This window comes from Bubalus bubalis, chromosome 19 (assembly GCF_019923935.1).
Source record: "Bubalus bubalis isolate 160015118507 breed Murrah chromosome 19, NDDB_SH_1, whole genome shotgun sequence".
Taxonomy (NCBI): Eukaryota; Metazoa; Chordata; class Mammalia; order Artiodactyla; family Bovidae; genus Bubalus; species Bubalus bubalis.
This window is the reverse complement of record NC_059175.1, coordinates 30,413,893-30,435,230: the sequence shown is the minus strand read 5'-3', so window position 1 is coordinate 30,435,230 and position 21,338 is coordinate 30,413,893. Positions and strand designations below refer to the sequence as shown.

General features: G+C 36.4%; 1 protein-coding gene across 2 annotated transcripts in view; it reads right to left on the bottom strand.

The window, feature by feature from the left end:
* Nucleotides 1-1,795: 1,795 nt before the first annotated feature.
* The window catches only part of FGF10 (fibroblast growth factor 10), a 95,729-nt gene continuing 76,186 nt past the window's right edge, over nt 1,796-21,338 (bottom strand). The window contains exons 2-4 of one of the 2 annotated variants that reach the window (XR_006546734.1): nt 9,305-9,408; nt 4,472-4,733; nt 1,796-4,347 (exon numbers count right to left, since the gene is read on the bottom strand). Coding sequence is in view for 1 of the 2 variants with exons in the window: in XM_006057569.3 (XP_006057631.1) it covers nt 4,536-4,733; nt 9,305-9,408 (302 nt within the window). In the remaining variant the exon portion in view is untranslated. Of the gene's footprint in view, nt 4,734-9,304; nt 9,409-21,338 lie in introns of both variants that reach the window. The other variant, XM_006057569.3, reaches the window with a different exon arrangement.

Here is a 21,338-nt window from a genome sequence, read left to right as displayed (position 1 = left end):
CAGGAGGAGAAGGGGATGACAGAGGGATGAGATGGCTGGATGGCATCACTGACTTGATGGACGTGAGTCTGAGTGAACCTCAGGAGATGGTGATGGACAGGGAGGCCTGGCGTGCTGCGATTCATGAGGTCGCAAAGAGTCGGACACGACTGAGTGACTGAACTGAACTGAAACTTGTGTTCTTCTCAATGACCAGTTGCAGAATTATGGTGAGCATGCCTATATTCAGGACCCTATTCTTGGCTTTGATACAAAAACAAACAAACAAACTAAAGAATGCTATTTCTCCCTTTATAAAAATGTGTTTAAAAATCTTGAGATCTCTCTGATTTGAAGGAAAGGATGAAGCCTAGTTAGCATTAGCAAATATGCAAGATTAAGTCAGTAGCCTCATTTAGATAGATGTAGCTAAGAATTGTTTTTGATTTTGTACGTGCCCAGCACCACCCTTTTTTGGTACACCGTTTTTCACCAGTTCCAGTAGTGTGGGCTGCCAAAATCCACACCATGGAACTCTGGGACACGTGACTAAAGCTTGACCAATCACAGTGCCCATATGCCTTGTCCTACTTGCTCTAAAGGTTAGTACCTCACCCAAACTTGGCATACCTTGGATGCTTCCATTTTGGAATCTTGAGAAAAAGAGATTTGAGATTTGGGGCCTTTACAATTAGAAAGAAATAAAATGGAGACAGGCAGTAGTCAAGCAAATAAAGCCAATCAGAGGTAAGAGGAAATGAGTGCCTTGGAGGGAGAGGACTTTAGTTGCTTCATCTCTCAGTTTTGGTGGAACAAAATTGCCCTTTTGTTTCCAGTATCTTTTCAAAATATCCTCTTTCCCCCTTAAATCTTCAAGTTAAAAAGAGTCTTGTCTAGTGAAACTGACAAGAATCCTTAACAGGATACTTGTTCTCATGTCAATGTGTTACTACTTCTAATACTCTAGGTATCTCCTTAAATATTTCATGACTTCTACAAGTAACTTTTTTTAAACAAAGCTTAGATAAGCTAAAATCTTCGCTGATAAGGCAAAGGCAATTTCAATTTTTGCTAAATGATCATAAAACCTGAATAAAGAAACATCCAAATTATAAACTGTGTATATTAGTGATGATATATTTAAATGGTGTCCATAACCTTGCTTGGAGCTTCCCTGGTGGCTCAGTGGTAAAGAATCTGCGAGCAATGTGGGAGATCAGGGTTCCATTCCTGGATAAGAAGGATATTCTGAAAAAGGGAATGGCAATCCACTCCACTTGCCTGGAGAATTCCATGGACAGAGGAGCCTGGTGAGCTACAGTCCATGGAGTCACAAAAAGTCAGACACAACTGAGAGACTAACACGCGCATGCGTGCACACACACACACAACCTTGCTTGGATCCTGGCCCCAACTTGCAATATTATGTATTTTTCTCTCTCTACTTTTCAAATCAAACTCATTGGCTTACTCCATCCCCTTGAAATCAGATTTTGCAGGCTCCTGGCTTTCCTCCAAAAGTCTTTCATTGTTTCACAAGCCATCCTTGTTTTCAATTCATCCTTCTTTATCCACTGTGTAAACTAGGTGGACCTGAATACTTAGAAAAAATCAAAAAGCATTTGGTTGTTATTAGAGTAAGGATAGCTGACTCACACATGTAAAGCATTAAAGAAACCTTACAAATGTTTAAGTGACTTTTTTTTCTGTTGTTGTTTGGGGCTGTGGGGCATTTAACCACATCCTGCCAAGCACACAACACTTGAGCGTCTCTCTTAATTACCAGGTATAGTCTTAGGCTAATAAAACAAACAAGGACAATATTTTTATTTTCTTTACCCAGTATTTTTATTGATTTATTTAAATGTAACATACTATACACTGTTCAGCCTTTTGGGAGGTAGGAGGAGGGAGGGAATCTATATCTTTATGAGGAGTCTCCTTGAAATCAACATTCAGATGGATACACATTTGTGGCTGATGCACCTTGACATTGTAGCCAGGGCTCACACTTCCTACAGAGGCAGAGCTACCAAAATCATGATTAAAAAAAAAAAAAAAAAAACATTCAGGACTGGAGCCGCTTTTCCTTCAGTAGCACAATCCAGCTGCAAGGGGGGACCATATTTCTATCTCAATATCAAGCAAAGATGCCATTTTAAATGCAGGAGAATCTAATTACTCTTTACCAAACTGTTTCTATCTTTTTTTCTGTCCATGTGTTTATTCTGGGGGTGAGACAGGAGAGAGGTAAAGGAGATGTTTTCTATTTTTGGCTTCTGCAAGCTTTGATACATTTTGCTAGAAGCTGTTTTAGTGTTTTGAGTACTAGGATGATGACTGTTTACACATAGTCTCTTGGTAATCTAAATGGTTACGTGAAATACGAATCCAGTTTGTGCCCTATTTGCTGTTACCATGGTCATCTAATACTATATTTGTCTCACCAAACATTTAATTTTGGTTGCGGGTGGTCCATGTTCATGTGTCAGGTGCAATTATTATTTTAAAATAAAACAACAAAGATAATCTAGTTCTCATAGGAATGCATTACAGTATAGCTTTCAGACTCAGTTACCAATTAAATTTTAACATACAGATTCCAACCACAAAATTAAACATTTTTAGAATCCCATTTGTCAAAAAGCAAGTTGGAAGCCAAGTACCATAAAATGCAAGTTTATCATAAGCCAAAACATTCTGCCTCAAATGCATTTCCTTTGAAATCCCAACTTTTTTAAGGAATGAGAAAAATATGATCTTTAATGGAATTACTTTATGGGAAAGTTTCTTAATAAAGCTAATTTTTCAATAACGGATTAACTGGAAGTGCTGGTTAAGCATTGACACAATTGAGTTATTAGAGAAGATGATAAAACACCAGACTTTCTAGAGCTTAAACTTTAGTAAAAAGACACATTTAGTAAGTCTTTCCTTTGTACCAAAATACTGTGTCAAATAATAAAAATAAACAGACCTTTTCAAAACAAGAAATATTAAGATAAAACTGCAGTATCAGTATAATCTTATAGTTATCACTTAAAGTATTTAGAACAAATAGTATTTTTCTACACTTTTAAAAATCACTACAGACACTGCAAATAAGGTTTAAGTATTTATTTAGTGGAATACAATGTGATGATGACTGGTATGCTTTTCTGTACTGTTTTCTATACCTGCTCTAACAAAATGAATTTCAATAAGGTTACATTATGGAACCTTCCAAAGCTCTTAAAATTTACAGAAAATAAGTTTTATTTGGTTTTGCAAAGACTAGATGATACCATTTGAACAAATTTCAGCATATAGTTACACATATACCAGGATATATTTGCTCAGTTTAAGCCCCTGTGGGGGAGGGGGGTTGCACTTCATACCAAATTCCTTGACAGTTCCTGTGGGGAGATACACTATGTGAGACTTGTAAAGTGTTCTTATATAGGCAGACAGCCTCTTCATCATTTACCACTGTGACATGTGGCAAAAAATCATTAGTAAATAATGAGCCTATGCTACTAAAATGTATTTGACAAATAATTTTCTTTCTTTTACTGTACTTTTGGAGGCCCACTGATTGATTAAAAGAGAAGAATTTGGTTTTTGGGTCTATTGCTTAGGAAAGGAAGCCTTAGGAGTGATGTATGTTTGTAAATGATGGCAGATATCTCTCACTCAGGCTATGTCGTAGTATTGTCATGTTTATTGTTGATGGTTCTTATGGCAGAAGTGCAGATGAAGTCAACAGACAGCACGTGGGGCACTCACACTCTTTCCCCAATTTTATCTCCTATTCTTGAAGTGTTTGCCAAGTTTTAAAACACTTTGTCATGAATATGCATGTGGTGTGCTAAAGAAAAAGAAAAGGTAAAACAGAGAGCAGCTGCTGAGGATACTCTTTAAAATCCCAAAAGATATTTAACATCCTATTAAATAAATAACTTAGAAGGAAATAGAAAAGGATGAAGGCAGAATGCACAAGCATACCATTACTATTTGTTTGGTTAGAACAGTTTTACACTACCATGTTTATATTTTTTAATCCTATCCGATTCTTCCATGACGTCACGCGCAAAGCTCCTTTGGTTGTGCATATGATATGACCCAAGTGCTTTCCAGTAAATGCTTGCATGTCTTACTGCTCATTGAATCATTAGGCTTGAATGAGCAATGAATGTCTTTGATATGAGTTCGTATTCCATAAATAACTTTCCCGAAGATCATTCAACAGATTGTTCCTTGTCCTTTAAGTTCTATCTCAGAGGATAAAAACAAAAACATAAACAAAAACTTGACCCCCAAACTCAGCCACAATATTGTTCACTTGGGAATAAATTCCATCCATTTGATCTGCTTATATTGTGATCACAAGGCAGGACACAGAACTAAGAGAACATCATATGTCAGTAGAGAGTACAAAAACCTTCAAAGGCTTCCTTTCTTTCAAGCAAGCAGACATTTGCAATGTGTCTTTGCCTTGTGACTGTCTTCACAAAGAATACCAAGTATGCCTCATAAAGAGCCTTTGGTTATACTGCATCTGCAAACATGACCTTCTTCTATGAGTGTACCACCATCGGAAGAAAATGAGCTGAGGTGTTTTTCCTTCGTGTTTTCTGTCCTCTTCTAGGAGCTCCTTTTCCATTCAATGCCACATACATCTGCCTCCCATTGTGCTGCCAGTTAAAAGATGCATAGGTATTGTATCCGTTTTCCTCTATCCTCTCCTTCAGCTTACAGTCATTATTAAATTCCTTCTGCAAGGGAAGAAGAAAATCTTTTATTCCTGTGGTGATGACACTTGGTTCCATTTTACACAAACCATCCAGAGAACTCCACTTCCTGGGTTTTATTTGCTTTTGTCATCTGGACATAAGTTGTGTGCTTATACAAATCATCAACAACAGAAGAGTAAACCAAAAGGATAAAACATTCTACATTAGAAGGCACACGATTTGCTTTCATCGATCATCATAACCACATTTGGGGCCCTTTTAAGGAGCTGATGTGCTCTGAGTATGACATGTTCAAGTGCCTAGAATGATTACTAAGAAACAAGCATTCTAGTAACAATGTTTATGATGAATGAATAATAAAGAATGTTATTATCGTCCTTTTTTTTTCAGAGTAATAATTGAGGTTCCATGGGAAAAACAGAATTAGAGGGAAAAGGTGGGCTTATCAAGTTTGCAAATTTTATTTACCTATAAATCCACAATAAATATACATACATTGTTAAGAAAGCAGATCTTAAAACCATAATAGCTCTAGATAAACAAGAGACCCTGGGAGTGAGGGATATCCTTCTCTTTTCCAAATACCAGATTTCTCAATTTTATAAATTATTGATAATTTTCCATAACTTAGAATTTTGACCAATTTTACTCTGAGGTTTAGGAATAGTTGAACAGTAGGACATGAGACAACCTTGCTTTGTGAATTCCTGTGTCAGAGAAACTACAAATCTGGTGACTAGCACAGCTTACATAGTATAAATCTGAAGACTTGAACCCTGAGAAATTCCACTTTATAGCCATAGTCCTTTGGCTTCATTTCAAATGGCAAAGTTTTTTTAAGGGGATCTTTTGTGACAAAGATTGATATCTCAGTCATTTTAGAAATCTGGATTGTAGAAATCCAGATTTTCTCTCAGGAGGGAATAGCAAAAAGGAGATACCTTACTAATTTCCAAACTCTGACTTCAGAAATATTCCTTTTCCTTTATACCCAAACTAAAGCAGTTAAAAAGGAACTGGGGCTTTTTTCCTTCTGGATCTATCTTCTCTATGAAAACCAAGGGCATCTATATCTATATATATATGGAGACTATAGGCATCTTTCAGTTGAAACCTCTACTGTGCAGTTCAGTATTTCTCACTTCAGGACTTTTGGAAATTTTGACTATGTGCATATTTAAATAATTCAAGTTTTCTGCAGAGTAGATCCTAATTTTGAACATTATCAGAACCATAATGAGCAGGTATAGTTTAATGTTATCAGTTTAAGCTTTGTTTTCTGGAATCTATCCTCTATGCTTCTCCTCTATAAAGAATATTTAAATGTAATGTTCAAGTGATGACTTATTTGGCTGAAAGTAGGAAGAAAAGGTAAATTATTAAAGGTAATGATTTTAACATAGCAAAAATTTATGCATTAGAGATGATCTGAATTCTTAATTTATTTTTTCTCTTAATTCATCCTAGTCTGTCTGAAACTATATGCATTTAAAAGCAAAGAGGATTTTTTTACATGAGCAATTGTATTTTTTCAATAAAGAAGGTATAGTTTAGAGACTATGGAAGAATTTATATTTGAAATGGAGCTATATATAAAAAAGTATGAATGGATGCTAAATTTATTTTTCCTTAAAATTAATTTATTGATAAATGTTTCTGAAAGTGAATTACACTTGTATCAGACTCCTTATCTCTGGTGTTTAGATTATTGAATAGTTAGACTATTGGTCAAATTTTTCTATCAGAATCTCTGGAGGAGACCTAGGAATCTATAGTTGTTTACAGCATTTAGGTGAATAATAAATATTAAAGGTTTTAAAAAAATCTAGGCTAGAGCAAGGTCTCAAAAGTAGAGTTTTGATAGTTTAAAAAAGATTTTTAGATTTTCTCAGGATTACCTGGGAAATTTCTTCAGTTTTTAAACCATGCCCTATAAGCACTTATTCTATATAGTTCAGTTTTATAAACTATCAGTATTTACTTAAGTCCATTAGTCAGGAGAAAACTCGATATACAATATAATACAATTGACACATTGATCAGAAGGCAAATAATGAAAATATAAGGGAGATATATGTTTCCCAAAAGGGAGTCAGGGACAATATTTAAGAGAATAGAATTTATAGAGTTGGTTTAATCAATCACTTTGGGCTTTTACCTAATTGCTATTTTCAAGAAGGCTATGGAATCAGTGGAAATTATCTGGAAAAAATATAGAGGGATTACAAGAGTTGTTACCTGATGAAAAGTGAAAATGAAAGTTAGTTGCTCAGTCATGTCTGACTCTTTGCAACCTTAGGGACTGTCGCCTGCCAGGCTCTTCTGTCCATACAGAATTATATAGAACGTGTACTCATGAATAATTCTGGTAGCTCCTAGTCCTATTCTGCCCTGAATAAGATATTGAATATTAGTAGATTTTTAATTTAGTTTTGAACAAGCCATACTTTTTTTACTCTTCCTGGTGGTAATGCAAAATAGAAAAAACAGCACACAATGGTTAGAGAAAGAGCTCATTTCTGAGACAGGCTAGAAGTGGAGTGTGTTAGCTGTGATGAGTTGAACTACTTGGAGAGGTAGTTAGGCTTATGCATTGTACTATCTGTTTATTGTATGGTTCCAAGTGCTAAAGAAATCATGTGGGACAAGGCAAACCTTGTCCTCTCAAATTTCACAATCTACTCTGAGAAGACAGTCAACAACAAGCACATTATTGAGAGAAATATCTGATAACTGCCATTGGAGATCATTAAAATGGTATGATGTGATAGAAAGCAACTGGGCATCTATGTTAGAAATAGAGAATGAAACAAGTCACAGGCCTTAGAGCTCAAGAAGAGGCATAGACTCAGAGCATAAGCTGTGGTGGAACAGAAGAAAAAGTGGGGGAATGGAAGGAAAAGTATTAAATATTTTCATGACATGTGAGAGTTTCCATTTTTCCTTGATGTCACTTTTTAAAAGTATGCTGCTGCTAAGTCGCTTCAGTCGTGTCCGACTCTGTGCGACCCCATAGATGGCAGCCCACCAGGCTCCCCCGTCCCTGGGATTCTCCAGGCAAGAACACTGGAGTGGGTTGCCATTTCCTTCTCCAATGCATGAAAGTGAAAAGTGAAAGGGAAGTCGCTCAGTTGTGTCTGACTCTTAGCGACCCCATGGACTGCAGCCTATCAGGCTCCTCCGTCCATGGGATTTTCCAGGCAAGAGTACTGGAGTGGGGTGCCATTGCCTTCTCCGTTTAAAAGTATACTTTATCAATTAAAAATCATTTCAACCTTTTATTGCAATTAAAAATTTTACATGTCTCTCGCAATCTAAATTTTTATTAGCTTTTACTTTAAAGCATTGGTTTTGACTGTGTATTAGTATGTCTTCAAAGAATATATACCTGGACCTCTTGCTCAGTAATTCTGATATAGTAGATTAAGGAGGGAAGGGACCTCTGCATGTTTATTGAAAAGAAAAACAAGAATATCTCCAAAGTGGTTATGCTATGAACCCCCAAATGGAGCCTTATGGACTTAAGCCTTATAGCCTTAAGATTAATGGACTAAATGGTCCATTAGTCTTCTAGGTTCAGTAGTAGAAGCTACATACAATGGAAAAAATTAACTAAAATTTTTCTGACCCATTCACCCAAAAAGCGTTTAATCAAAGAAATTGACCCAAAGTATGCCTGATTCTCCAATTATAAATGGGTTTTACAGGAATGAAATACAAAGCTATTGTATATCCAGATCAATGACAGGACCAATTTCCAATGATTCTCAAATTGGGGGTACCAATTGGTAAAACATGGAAACTCGTTAGAAATGCAAAGTCTTACAGACTTAACTGAATCAGAAAATCTGGGAAAGTGTTTTAACAAATCCACCAGGTGATTCTGACACTCAAGTTTGAGAGCTGCTGGCCCTAGGCAGGCACTGCAGTCATCCTTATACTAACCAACAAAATAAGTTTATTTACACATTTTAAAGTGATATTCCCTGATACTTGCTATGGACCACAGAGGGTGTATGTACCCAAAGCACTGCCTGGGTAATAGCTCCATCAGTGAATTAATAATTATTGTTCAGATAAATAAAATTCTGAAGTTGATTAACAGCACAGAAAATTATGAATTTCTTGATGTATCTCTCCATTTCAGATTTTAACAGAATACAAAACACTTATGCCCCTATATTGTCTCTTGCTATAATACACAAACATACATAGCATGTGGTTTTCTGCTCAATCCAAGATCTTTATTTTCAATGATTCTTCAAGTTGTCTGCAGCAACCACGGCAATTTGGCCAAATGCTTCCGTGAGAGTCTGACTGGTTAGCTCAGAACATTAAGAATATTAGCATTCAAAACTTTGACTGATATGAGTGCCAGCCTGTGTGGTAGGCTAATGAGTGAACCACAGAGGAGATTATAGAGTTGGAAGAGCTGCCTTGCCAGCCCTTGAAACTCTTGGTGACCAGCCCTTTGTGGTTCTATTTACTAGCAACAGAATGATAACAAAGCTATTTAATGTCTGGGGAAACATTGCAAAACTATGGTAATAATTTACTGAACTGGATTTTTCAATTAAAAGCAGAATACTTACCGAGCCATAGAGTTTCCCCTTCTTGTTCATGGCTAAATAATAGTTGCTGTTAATGGCTTTCACAGCAACAACTCCGATTTCCACTGAAGTTATCTCCAGGATACCTAAAACATACAATTTAAAAAGGCTGAACTTAAAGAGTCACATATACTTAATTGAAAGAAATAAAGGTCAGAAGAAGCTATTGTTCATTTTTAATGGTTCCAAAATCAAAAAGATGGGGGTGGGGTAGGGTGGGAAACACACCTTTTTCACTATGCCTAAAAACACAGTCACTATATGAGGAAAAAAATAGTCTTTAAATGAATTCCCCTGCATTTTACTCGGAGCATAGAGGGGAAAATATTGTTTTAATTAAAATACTTCCTTTGCTAACTCTGCATTTTCAACCCTATAAATATTGAAACAACTGTACTCATCTTAGCCTAGATTTTACAAAAAAATTATCAGAGCACACATCTGTACTATGGTATTAAACTAAATCTATAGCATATGTCAATAATATGTCAGATTTACTTCAATCTGTAAAAACACTGGTAAGCTATTTCTTCTTTGTAGGACTCAGATAAACTAAATCTCTTGGCTGCATTTAACTGATAAATTTATTTTTGGCAAATGTATTGACATTCGAAAATATAGAGAGACTAATCCCAATGTCCACATTGTCTTTAAAATAACAGAACTGCTAGTCTGGGTTGGGAGAGAATCCATCAATTCTTTTGAAAGCTTTAGTTTCTTTTTTTCTTGGAAAGAATGAAAAACTAAGGGAACGGGGAACTGACAGATAAGAGATCTTTTCTCCTAATACACAAGTTTTGGTTAGTGCATCTAAAGATAATTTCCTCTGAAAAGTTGGTAGGTAAACTATCTACTGAAAATGCCGCCATAGCTTAGGTAAAGAGACCCCAGGTACTATACCTGGTTCTTATTTTTGCACTCTTGGGAAAGCTGTCTCAGGGAAGAGAAGTACACTGTGATTAGCAAAGGCCTCTGAGTCCAGACTGCATCTGAAGCCTAGCTTTGCACTTATCAGTGAATGGCCACAGGAGAAGTCACTCAACTGCCTATGTCTCAATTCCATTTGTAAAATGAGCAGCATATTAGTACCTCCTTTCTAGTTTTATGAGGATTAAATGAGAGTACATATAAAACAATTAGAAATTGCCTAGAGCTCAGTGCTTTCTTAATTATTATGAGAGGAAAGTTTTCCTCTAACAGTCACAGAGTTTGAAACGTCTTCTTCAACAGGCTATGTAAATCCTGAATAAGACACACAAATTCCCACTGGCTTAGCCTATAAAATCAGAAAGCTGATATAAGTTAGCATTTATCCTGTACTTCCTATCATTAGAAACACCATCCTAAATGTGGTCAGCATATTGTGTGGTTATACTTTGCCCAAAAAGGAAGAGTGTCCTTTAGACACGGACACCTTTTTTTCTTTCTTCACATGCTCACAAGCCATGTTATGGCCAGTAGAAGGGCTTTCATGCCCCAGAGCAAAGCTGACATCACTAGAGAGACTTGGGCCAGACTACATGCCATAGACCATTCTGTTCTTATATCCTATAGGAAACCTGTGACCTAACACAGCACACCTCCTCATTAATAGAGTTAAGACAGATCTCTTTTGGCAAGCTCAAACAAGGAAAGAGTGTGAAGAGTGAGGGAGACAGTATCTGCACTTTTGTTCTGTTTTGCTTTATTGAAGTGTAGTTGATTTACAATGTCATGTTATATTCAAGTATTCAGCAAAGCAATTCATATACATATGGTGTTGCAAAGAGTCAGATCTGACTTAGCAACTGAACAACAACAACATATATGCATATATGTGTGTGTGTGTGTTTCAGATTCTTTTCCATTATAGGTTATTTTGGGCTTCCCTGGTAGCTCAGACAGTAAAGAATCTGCCTGCAATGCAGCAGACTCAGGTTTGGGAAGATCCCCTGGAGAAGGAAATAACTACACATGTACATGTGTGTCTTTCAGTTTCTTTTCCATTGGAGGTTATTACAAGATATTAAATCAGTAACTGTATTTTTGATATCCCATTCCTTATGCTAGTAGTTGTCCTCAAGGGACAAACACATATATTTATTTGCACATGTTAAAAAGTACTTTTTTTTTAATTTCTTTAATTTTCACAATGGTCATCTATGGAGGTTGGATTATTCTCAATTACAGATGAAAAACTGGATGATGATACTGAGGTTTTATAACTTACACACAAGGTGAGTAAGTGGCATAGGTCAATTATGAGGGACCCAGTACCTATCTCCTCTCACTTTCAGATTGTTTTCGTCTCTGTCTCTGACTGTGTTGCCTCTCCATCATATTTCTTGCTTCTTTCCTGTTTCCACAAGGGAATTCTGCTGGAAAACCAACTGACAAAATGACTCATCAAGATAATAGTCTTTAACAACTTAATAATGTGCTTTTCCTCCCAAGGATTTGGCATGCCATGGACGATGATGTCTGAGTCTCAGGGAAGGAAATCTAATGTGCTTTATTTATGTCATAAGCAGAGGGTATAAAACAAGGCAATGATAGGAATCTGGGGCAAATATTTAGGCTGATATTTGTTTTACCTGCCAAAAAAGGCAAGGAAGTACTATCAGTAAATTATATGATAAGCCCTATGTATGCTTTTTAACTGGAAATTGTTAGAATGAAAAAGGTTGATTTCAGCAAAGAATTAGAGATTTTTAAATGAGAACAAGTAGAATCACTACAGATGGTGACTGCAGCCATGAAATCAAAAGACGCTTACGCCTTGGAAGAAAAGTTATGACCAACCTAGATAGCATATTCAAAAGCAGAGACATTACTTTGCCAACTAAGGTCCGTCTAGTCAAGGCTATGGTTTTTCCTGTGGTCATGTATGGATATGAGAGTTGGACTGTGAAGAAAGCTAAGTGCTGAAGAATTGATGCTTTTGAACTGTGGTGTTGGAGAAGATTCTTGAGAGTCCCTTGGACTGCAAGGAGATCCAACCAGTCCATTCTGAAGGAGATCAGCCCTGAGATTTCTTTGAAAGGAATGATGCTAAAGCTGAAACTCCAGTACTTTGGCCACCTCACGTGAAGAGTTGACTCATTGGAAAAGACTCTGATGCTGGGAGGGATTGGGGGCAGGAGGAGAAGGGGATGACAGAGGATGAGATGGCTGGATGGCATCACTCACTCGATGGACGTGAGTCTGGGTGAACTCCGGGAGTTGGTGATGGACAGGGAGGCCTGGTGTGCTGCGATTCATGGGGTCGCAAAGAGTCGGACACGACTGAGCTACTGAACTGAACTGAACTGACTGAACAGACTTGAGTTGGCAGAAGCAAAAATGTTTTGGTGAAATAAATATTGGCAAATCCTCGACTGATTATTTCTGAGAGTGCACTGCACATGGTAGATTGTATTTATGCTCAGAAACTCTTGATTTCTTTCTGTTTTGCACAAAATAGGAACACAATAGTCAAAGAAAATTCATCAATCAGTTAACCATTTTTCTTACTCTATAATCAGTTAGGGCAAGCTTGAAAAGCTTCAGTATGCTTCAAAATACAAAGAGGAAGACCTGGATGATTTAAGTTCTTTTGAGTTCTGAAAATGAACTTTTGGATACATCATATATCAGTAAGTCAGAATTCGATAATTTTGTGGGTAAAGGACAGTTCAGTTCAGTTCACTGCTCAGTCATGTTCAACTCTTTGTGACCCCATGGACTGCAGCATGCCAAGCTTCCTTGTCTATCACCAATTCCCGGAGTTTACTCAAACTCATGTCCATTGAGCTGGTGATGCCATCCAACCATCTCATCCTCTGTCATCCCCTTCTCCTCCCACCTTCAATCTTTCCCAGCATCAGGGTCTTTTCAAATGTGCCAGTTCTTCGCATCAGGTGGCCAAAGTATTGGAGTTTCAGCTTCAGCATCAGTCCTTCCAATGAATATTCAGGACAGATCTCCTTTAGGATGGACTGGTTGCATCTTCTTGAAGGCCAAGGGACTCTCAAGAGTCTTCTCCAACACCACAGTTCAAAAGCTTCAAGTCTTTGGTGCTCAGCTTCCTTTATAGTCCAACTCTCACATCCATACATGACTACTGGAAAAACCACAGCCTTGACTAGCAGACCTTTGTTGGCAAAGTAATGTCTCTCCTTTGAATATGCTATCTAGGTTGGTCATAACTTTCCTTCCAAGGAGTAAGCATCTTTTAATTTCATGGCTGCAATCACCATCTGCAGTGATTTTGGAGTCCCTGAAAATAAATTCTGTCACTGTTATCATTGCTTCCCCATCTATTTGCCGTGAAGTGATGGGACCAGATACCATGATCTTAGTTTTCTGAATGTTGAGCTTTAAGTCAATTTTTTTCACTCTCTTTCACTTTCATCAAGAGGCTCTTTAGTTCTTCTTCACTTTCTGCCATCAGGGTGGTGTCATCTGCATATCTGAGGTTATTGATATTTCTCCTGGCAATCTTGATTCCAGTTTGTGCTTAAAGGACAATGACTTGTTATGAATTTCTTTGAATGTGTGAGTGACTTTCTAAACTTTCAAGTCTAAAGGACTTGTCTATTTTTTAAGAAATAATCTCTCCCATATTCTCTGTTCTTTGTTAAGGATGATCAAGTTTGCCTACAAAATACTTTTGGAAAGTATGTTTCAGAGTTGTTGCGTTAATAACTTATAGTTCTACATGTGTATGCTTTAATGCAAAATTGAATGCCAATTGGACAGCCTCCTAGGGGAAAGTGAGAAACAAGGCAGGAAGTTGTAAGAAGTAAGGGTGGGGAGTTGTCAGAGTCAAGGTATCAACCATCTTCTACTGACACTAAGGATTCTGGAAAATAGGAAATATTTTATCTACAAATATGTAACAGTTTAAAGAACATATTAGAAAAAGCTAATTTTAAAGCAAATTCCTTTAAGTAAATAATAGCAACATATGATTTATTTTGAGTGATATGTGAAATCTTAATAAAGTTTGATAATCTAATAAGAGTTATTGTGACAAAAAAAAATTCTCTCCTATTAATTGGTAAATTCTACCTAATGATGCAGCATCACTGTAGTAATGGGGAGGATTCTGAAAACTGATGAACTCCAAATGGAAATAATCTGGACACCATAATTTTCATGTAAATCAGTTTTTTTTTTTAACTGTTCAGTTCAGTTAAGTTCAGTCGCTCAGTCGTGTCTGACTCTTTGCGACCCCATGAATAGCAGCACACCAGGCCTCCCTGTCCATCACCAACTCCCGGAGTTCACTCAGACTCACGTCCATCGAGTCAGTGATGCCATCCAGCCACCTCATCCTCTGTCGTCCCCTTCTCCTCCTGCCCCCAATCCCTCCCAGCATCTGAGTCTTTTCCAATGAGTCAACTCTTCGCATGAGGTGGCCAAAGTACTGAGTTTCAGCTTTAGCATCATTCCTTCCAAAGAAATCCCAGGGCTGATCTCCTTCAGAATGGACTGGTTGGATCTCCTTGCAGTCCAAGGGACTCTCAAGAGTCTTCTCCAACACCACAGTTCAAAAGCATCAATTCTTCGACGCTCAGCCTTCTTCACAGTCCAACTCTCACATCCATACATGACCACAGGAAAAACCATAGCCTTGACTAGATGGACCTTTGTTGGCAAAGTAATGTCTCTGCTTTTGAATATGCTATCTAGGTTGGTCATAACTTTCCTTCCAAGGAGTAAGCATCTTTTAATTTCATGGCTGCAGTCACCATCTGTAGTGATTTTGGGGCCCCAAAAAATAAAGTCTGACACTGTTTCCACTGTTTCCCCATCTATTTGCCATGAAGTGATGGGACCAGATACCCTGATCTTTGTTTTCTTAATGTTGAGCTTTAAGCCAACTTTTTCACCCTCCTCTTTCACTTTCATCAAGAGGCTTTTTAGTTCTTCTCACTTTCTGCCATAAGGGTGGTGTCTGCGTAGGGCAAGAATTATGTTTTGATGAGTCACTGAGTTGTCAATCTCAGGATGCAGCCATTCAGAAACATTATTCCCAGTTTCTGTCTCTCATCCATCTCCAGAAAAGAAGCATCTAACCTGTTTTTTTCTCCAGCAATTACACTGGACCAAGACTACTCTTTTTGGTCCATGATAAAAACAAGCTATTGGTGTAGATGGTAACTTTCTCTTTAAATAACTTTTCATGGATATAACAGGAAAAGGAATGTAAAAGTGATTTATTGATAACAGAATGGATATATACAAGGGGGCAGTGAAATGCAAAAAATGGATGCAAAATCTGATTATCCTCTCCTGGATAGACAGAACTTGCATATTTAAATCACTCCTGGAGATTATTTGAGTAAATTAATTCCGCTAGAATGTTCAGTTCAGTTCAGTCTCTCAGTCCTGTCCGAGTCTTTGCAACCCCATGGACTGTATCATGCCAGGCTTCCGTGTCCATCACTAACTCCTGGAGCTTGCTCAAAACTCATGTCCATTGAGTTGGTTATGCCATCCAACCATCTTATCCTCTGCTAGCATGTACTAAGTGAGCATCCATGTGCAGGGCTTGTGATAGCTGTCACTATGAAGGATTAAAAGACAGATGAGACACAATCTTTACCTGCAAGGAGTTTAAAAAACTGGTTAGGATAAAGACAGGAAAAATTTAAGTAATTAGAACATAAAGTAAATATGTTAAGTGATCTATTAGAGATAAAATATGCTGCCATGGTTTTTAGTAAAGAAGTCATCCTGAAGAAGATGGTTGGTATTTGAGATGAACCTTTCAGTGGGTAGGATTTTAATAGGTGGGAACTGAGAAGTTGAGGGGAACATTTTAGGGGGAGAAAAGTGAATGAGTGATGAAAGGCATGGAGGAATGGAAAGAGCTCAGTGCGTACCTGAGCCTATGTGGGCTTTCCCCACTGATTGCACTTTGTGGGGGACACTCAGTACATGTAAGGGTTCTGCTTGAGTAGAAGTGATGCTCTCCTGGATGAGGAAAGGACTTTTCAAAAAATGATTTGTGAAATGTGGAAGCAGCTCAATAAATGTCAGACTTATGAATTCAGAATTAGTCATGTATAATTTTTTTCTAAACATTTTAACACAAAATAGATCATAATGCTGTATATGTAGTTTGACAGTTTTAGTCAGTGTGCTGAAACATGTCATGATTAGTATGTTACACAAATTCCATCCTCTCTAAACTAAATCTGTCTCTTTCTTTCCCATGAATTGTTCAGTGGCCCAGACAGATCTATTATATCCTACTACAGAAAGACTTATAGACCTCCTTGGCTTGATATCACGTTTATACTGTATATATCTGAGATTATGGGCCATACCCAATAGCATGGGCCTAACTGGCTAAAAATATGGTATTCAGTTTAGGGATCACTCTGGGTCTATCTCCTTAATTGTGTATCTTACTCAAAGAATTATAGCAGTCATAGTGATCTTTTTTAAAAAAATTATTAGAAAAGTATATAGTTCATAATATATGTTCAATATGTATTTATTGAATGAACAAATAAATCATAAGTGGTTAGTCCAGTACTGGCTGAGTAGAGAAAAACTGGGTATTTATTAAATATATTTTTTCTTTGACAGTAATCTTTGTAAAATCTTGAGATGAATTAGTAATTCCATATCCAAATAAAATGAAAATAAAAGTTAGAGGATGTGCCAAAATGTATGCTTCAAAGGAAAAGTTGGCAAATTATAAAATATAAATGTTTAATATTACTTTTAAGCAAATTATAACAAAGTCAACAATCAAGGTTGTTATATCTATTTAGATACTTTTCTCCATATTCTAGCAAACACTTGATTATTAGATTTCAAAAGTATTTTAGACAAGCATACCATTTAGTCTGCACAAAGGGATTCACTTCCATATAGAATAATTTTCTTGATAACTTTATTAGAAAAAAACTTGGCCCCTGTATCTTCATGTTCTTTCATTTCCTTCATATATGGAGATTGTGTGTGTGTGTGTGTGTGTGTGTATGCGTGCTCAGTCCTGTCTGATTCTTTGAGACCCTGTGGACTGTAGCCTGCCAGGCTCCTCTTCCATGGGATTCTCCACGCAAGAATATTGGAGTGGGTTGCTATGCCCTTCTCCAGGTGATCTTTCTGACCCAGGGATTGAACCTGCGTCTCTTATGTCTCCTGCATTGGCAGGCAGGTTCTTTACCACTAGTGCCACGCCAGGCAGTGAACACTGGATAGATATTTACTGTCTGCTGAGTCAGAATGGTGCCAAGTCAACTAGTTTTCTACACCTGTAGTTCTAAAGCTTGAGGATATGCACCAGAATCATTTGGAAGTCTTGTTTAAACACAGATGTTTTGGATTTTTGATTTGGTAGATCTGGAGTAGGACCAGAAAATTTAAATTTCTAGCAATTTCTCAGGCAGTGTTGATTTTGCTGGTCCCAGGACCACACCGTGTTCTATATACTACATTCAGAGACAGAGCAGGACTCTGGTATTAAAAAAAAAAAAAACATTGATAGAAACACATGCAGAGAAACAAAATTGTAAAATAATGGTAACAACTTAACATCAAAGCAAATTGTTAAAGAATGAGGAAAGAAGTACTGGGTTTTTCTTTTGCTTGTTTTTGATAGGTGTGGGATTCAATGTCTGCATAAGTGAGATAATGTGGATTCAGAGTTTACAAACAAATATAGTATACTGTTGTCTGTGGTCAGTTTTTTTACTTATAATAACGTTATTAGCAGAATCTTTGTTTTCTTCTCCTCAATAAGGGTATGGAATGCTGGTGGAAACTTAAGTGCCTTCAACTATTCCTAAAGAAGTATTTTATAGGCATTTTCATAGGGTAATTGTGTTGACATTGGACACTTTAAGAATTAAATGTTTGTATTGTTCCCTTAAAATTATGCTGATGGCCATGAAATTGTTACAGATCTGTAGGGATCCCCTTGATCTCCCACCAATAATCTCACTACCTTTAAAGGGATGATACCAGAGTGGGCTGCTCATTGATCTAAAGCTGGTCCACCTTGTACTATTATAGACTGTGGCTGCCTTTTCAGCATAATGCAATAGAGATATTTAGTTTATCAGCCACAGTTCTTTCAGATACCCTTGACATTCTTTTAGAATTGCAGACAGAAACAGGACCTACATTCGTAGAAAATCCTTACCATCCCTATATAATACAATGAGATATACCTTTGCCAATTTACTACAACACACAATGACCTTTTACATTCTCACCTGGTACTTCAAGTCAGAGGCTAAACTCAGTGACTAGCTTGGTCTGATTGATGAGTATGGTGGCAAATTCTAAAACATTTGTCAATTTAAAGCTATATTTTAATTGACATATGCTGTAATTTAACCACCGTCACTGACCTAACATTAAAAGTATCAAAAATAATACAATCTAGAGACTTTATTCCCTAGTTATAAACAAATGTTAAAGTGTACTAAAGATTCATTTCATTATGGTATTTGTATTACAAATGAAACATGACTCTGAAGTTTTCCATATTGATCATAAGTCAATAAATATTTGCAGATGACCATCTAATGTGGCTCTTCATGACACTGTGCTAGATCAATAGACTTAGTAAACTTAAAATTTTCTACGTTTTTTCCTCACTAGCAGAGTTTTTTTGGCTGTTCTTTTAACTTTATTGAATTGTATCAGGACATAGATAATTATTAATATTTTGTGTTTTCAGATATTACCTTCTGTGTTCTTAGAGTAGATCTATAATGATATAAATTACATGTTTCTAAGGATAAGAATTTATTTGAAATTCCTGAGTATTGTCCATAGTAAGTACTGATATAAATTAAACTAATTTGCAATATGAGAAAAAATAGTACGCCTAATTTTGCATGAAATAAAGACCTAGAAAACTTTGTGTGCCCCTTGCTCTACTTCCAACTGCCAGTAATCCTGGAAAAAGAACACTGGAAATACTTACATGTTTGAGTCATTTGCTGTGACCCAAGATAATTGACATTGGATCCCATTTTACAGTGGAATAAATGGTGGGAAATAGCATAAAACAGAAAGAGTTTAGAAAGGGAGCCTGAAGATACTCTCAGGAAAATCCAGCACAATTCATTTGATTGGTAGGTAATAAGGCCAAAATAAGGCAAAGAGTAAATATGGAAAATACTTCTTTTTGAAAGGTAAACTTTATTTCTCTGTCAGAAAATATATATAAAGTTTTATAAAGCTATATATTTATTTTTTTCTTTTCCCCCATTTCCTTTAGTAAACTAATTCTTCAAAAAAACTCTAAAGTGTTAGAATTCCTGATTTCTTGCCTGGGCATCCAATCACATCCTACTTTGGCCCTACTCTATCATGTCTCCTACATTTCACATTTTGGGGAAAAGCCTGAGGGAAACCTCATGTGGTTTATGTCTCTTCACTGAGCATTACAGGGAAGGAAAGTCTGTTATTCTGTGCATAAATGTTGGTCTAAATACCAACCATATGAAAATAAAGGACAAAAACTGCAATCTTACTGCTGCTGGATAAATCTACAGACAATGCAAAATAATACTAGAAACATGTTATGTACTAGAAAAGGCCAGCCAACTCCCTAAATCAGATCTATTACAATAAGGAGGCTTTGGTAAGCATGTCAAATGTGATATTCCCTTCTCCTACCACCCAGATGAATCATCATAGATTATTCTGAGAAATATTTTTGGTTCAAACAAAACTTCTGATTAAAGATTTTAAAGCCTCAAAATTGGCTAAAATTAATAAATAAGAAAGCTTCATGTCATTTATTTTTGTGAGGAAAGTTCAGGTCATTTAAGGCTTAAGAAAAAGCTAGGTCTTAGTAAATTGTAGAGTCAGAGAAGAGTTTGATGAAATCTAGAGATTGTCTGGTTTATCTCTTTCCCTTCTGTAATAGATGACACTGGGGGACCTAGGGATATCCAGGGACTTATCCAAGCACCTCTAAAAGATTACTTAGAGCCTGAAATAAATAGTTAGTACATGTTCTTTCTACTACAACATGAGGCTCCTATAAACATTTAAAAACTGTTGGCAGCCAGGCAAAAGTTTTCTATCTACTTAATGTTTTATAGACTAATTTATCTTGGTCATTACACAGAAACAATTCATTCTAGTTGAGCTTGACCACTGCATTTTATTTATAAAGTAAGAAAAAATTTAAAAGCCAACATAAAGGATTAGAGGAATTGTTCCATGATATATTTTGCCAAATGATCACCATGTCAATATAGATAATTACTCTAAAGTTATTCCTATAAAATGTCTATCACATTTACTAAATTTAATACTTTTCTTTAATACACTAAATGTAATATCTAAATATCTTTTTTCGTCAATTTAACAAAAAGAATAAAATGGTTAGTAGAGCACATCTTAATGTTGGATTTCTAGTAAGAAATAGTCTTACTTGATGCATTGAAGTGTTCACAAATTAGCTAAGAATAAATAGCCCTGAGTAGCTTAAGCTACTTACTGTACAACAAGTTTTAGAGTTCAAGCTCATGGCTCACTTTGAACATGTATTTTGTAAATTAATAAAGCTTTTGCATGATATGGAATAGTATATAATGTTTCTTTATTCTTTCAAAGATTCCTCCCACAGTTACTTAGATAGTGGATAGTTATAATACTAAGAAATACAAACATGACTATTTAGTATGTACATTTTATTTGATTATGCAAAAAACATTTTACCTATTTATATATACTTGTCAAATTAAAACATTGTTTCATTTGTCATATATAAAATTATGCGTATCTGTAACTCATCATATTGCAATAAAGAATTCTGGCTTCTGCTGAAAAGGGAAAGTTTAATCAAGATACTCAGGAAAGGTCATGGTTCTCTGGACTTTAACCAAAAGGATTGATTTATTTTGGTCATACACTAAGGTGGTGGCGGTGGTGGTTTAGTTATGTCGTGTGTGACTCTTGTGACCCCATGGACTGTAGCCTGCCAGGCTCCTCTGTCCATGGGGTTCTCCAGGCAAGAATACTGGAGTGGGTTGCTAATTCCTTCTCCATGTACTAAGGTAGAAGT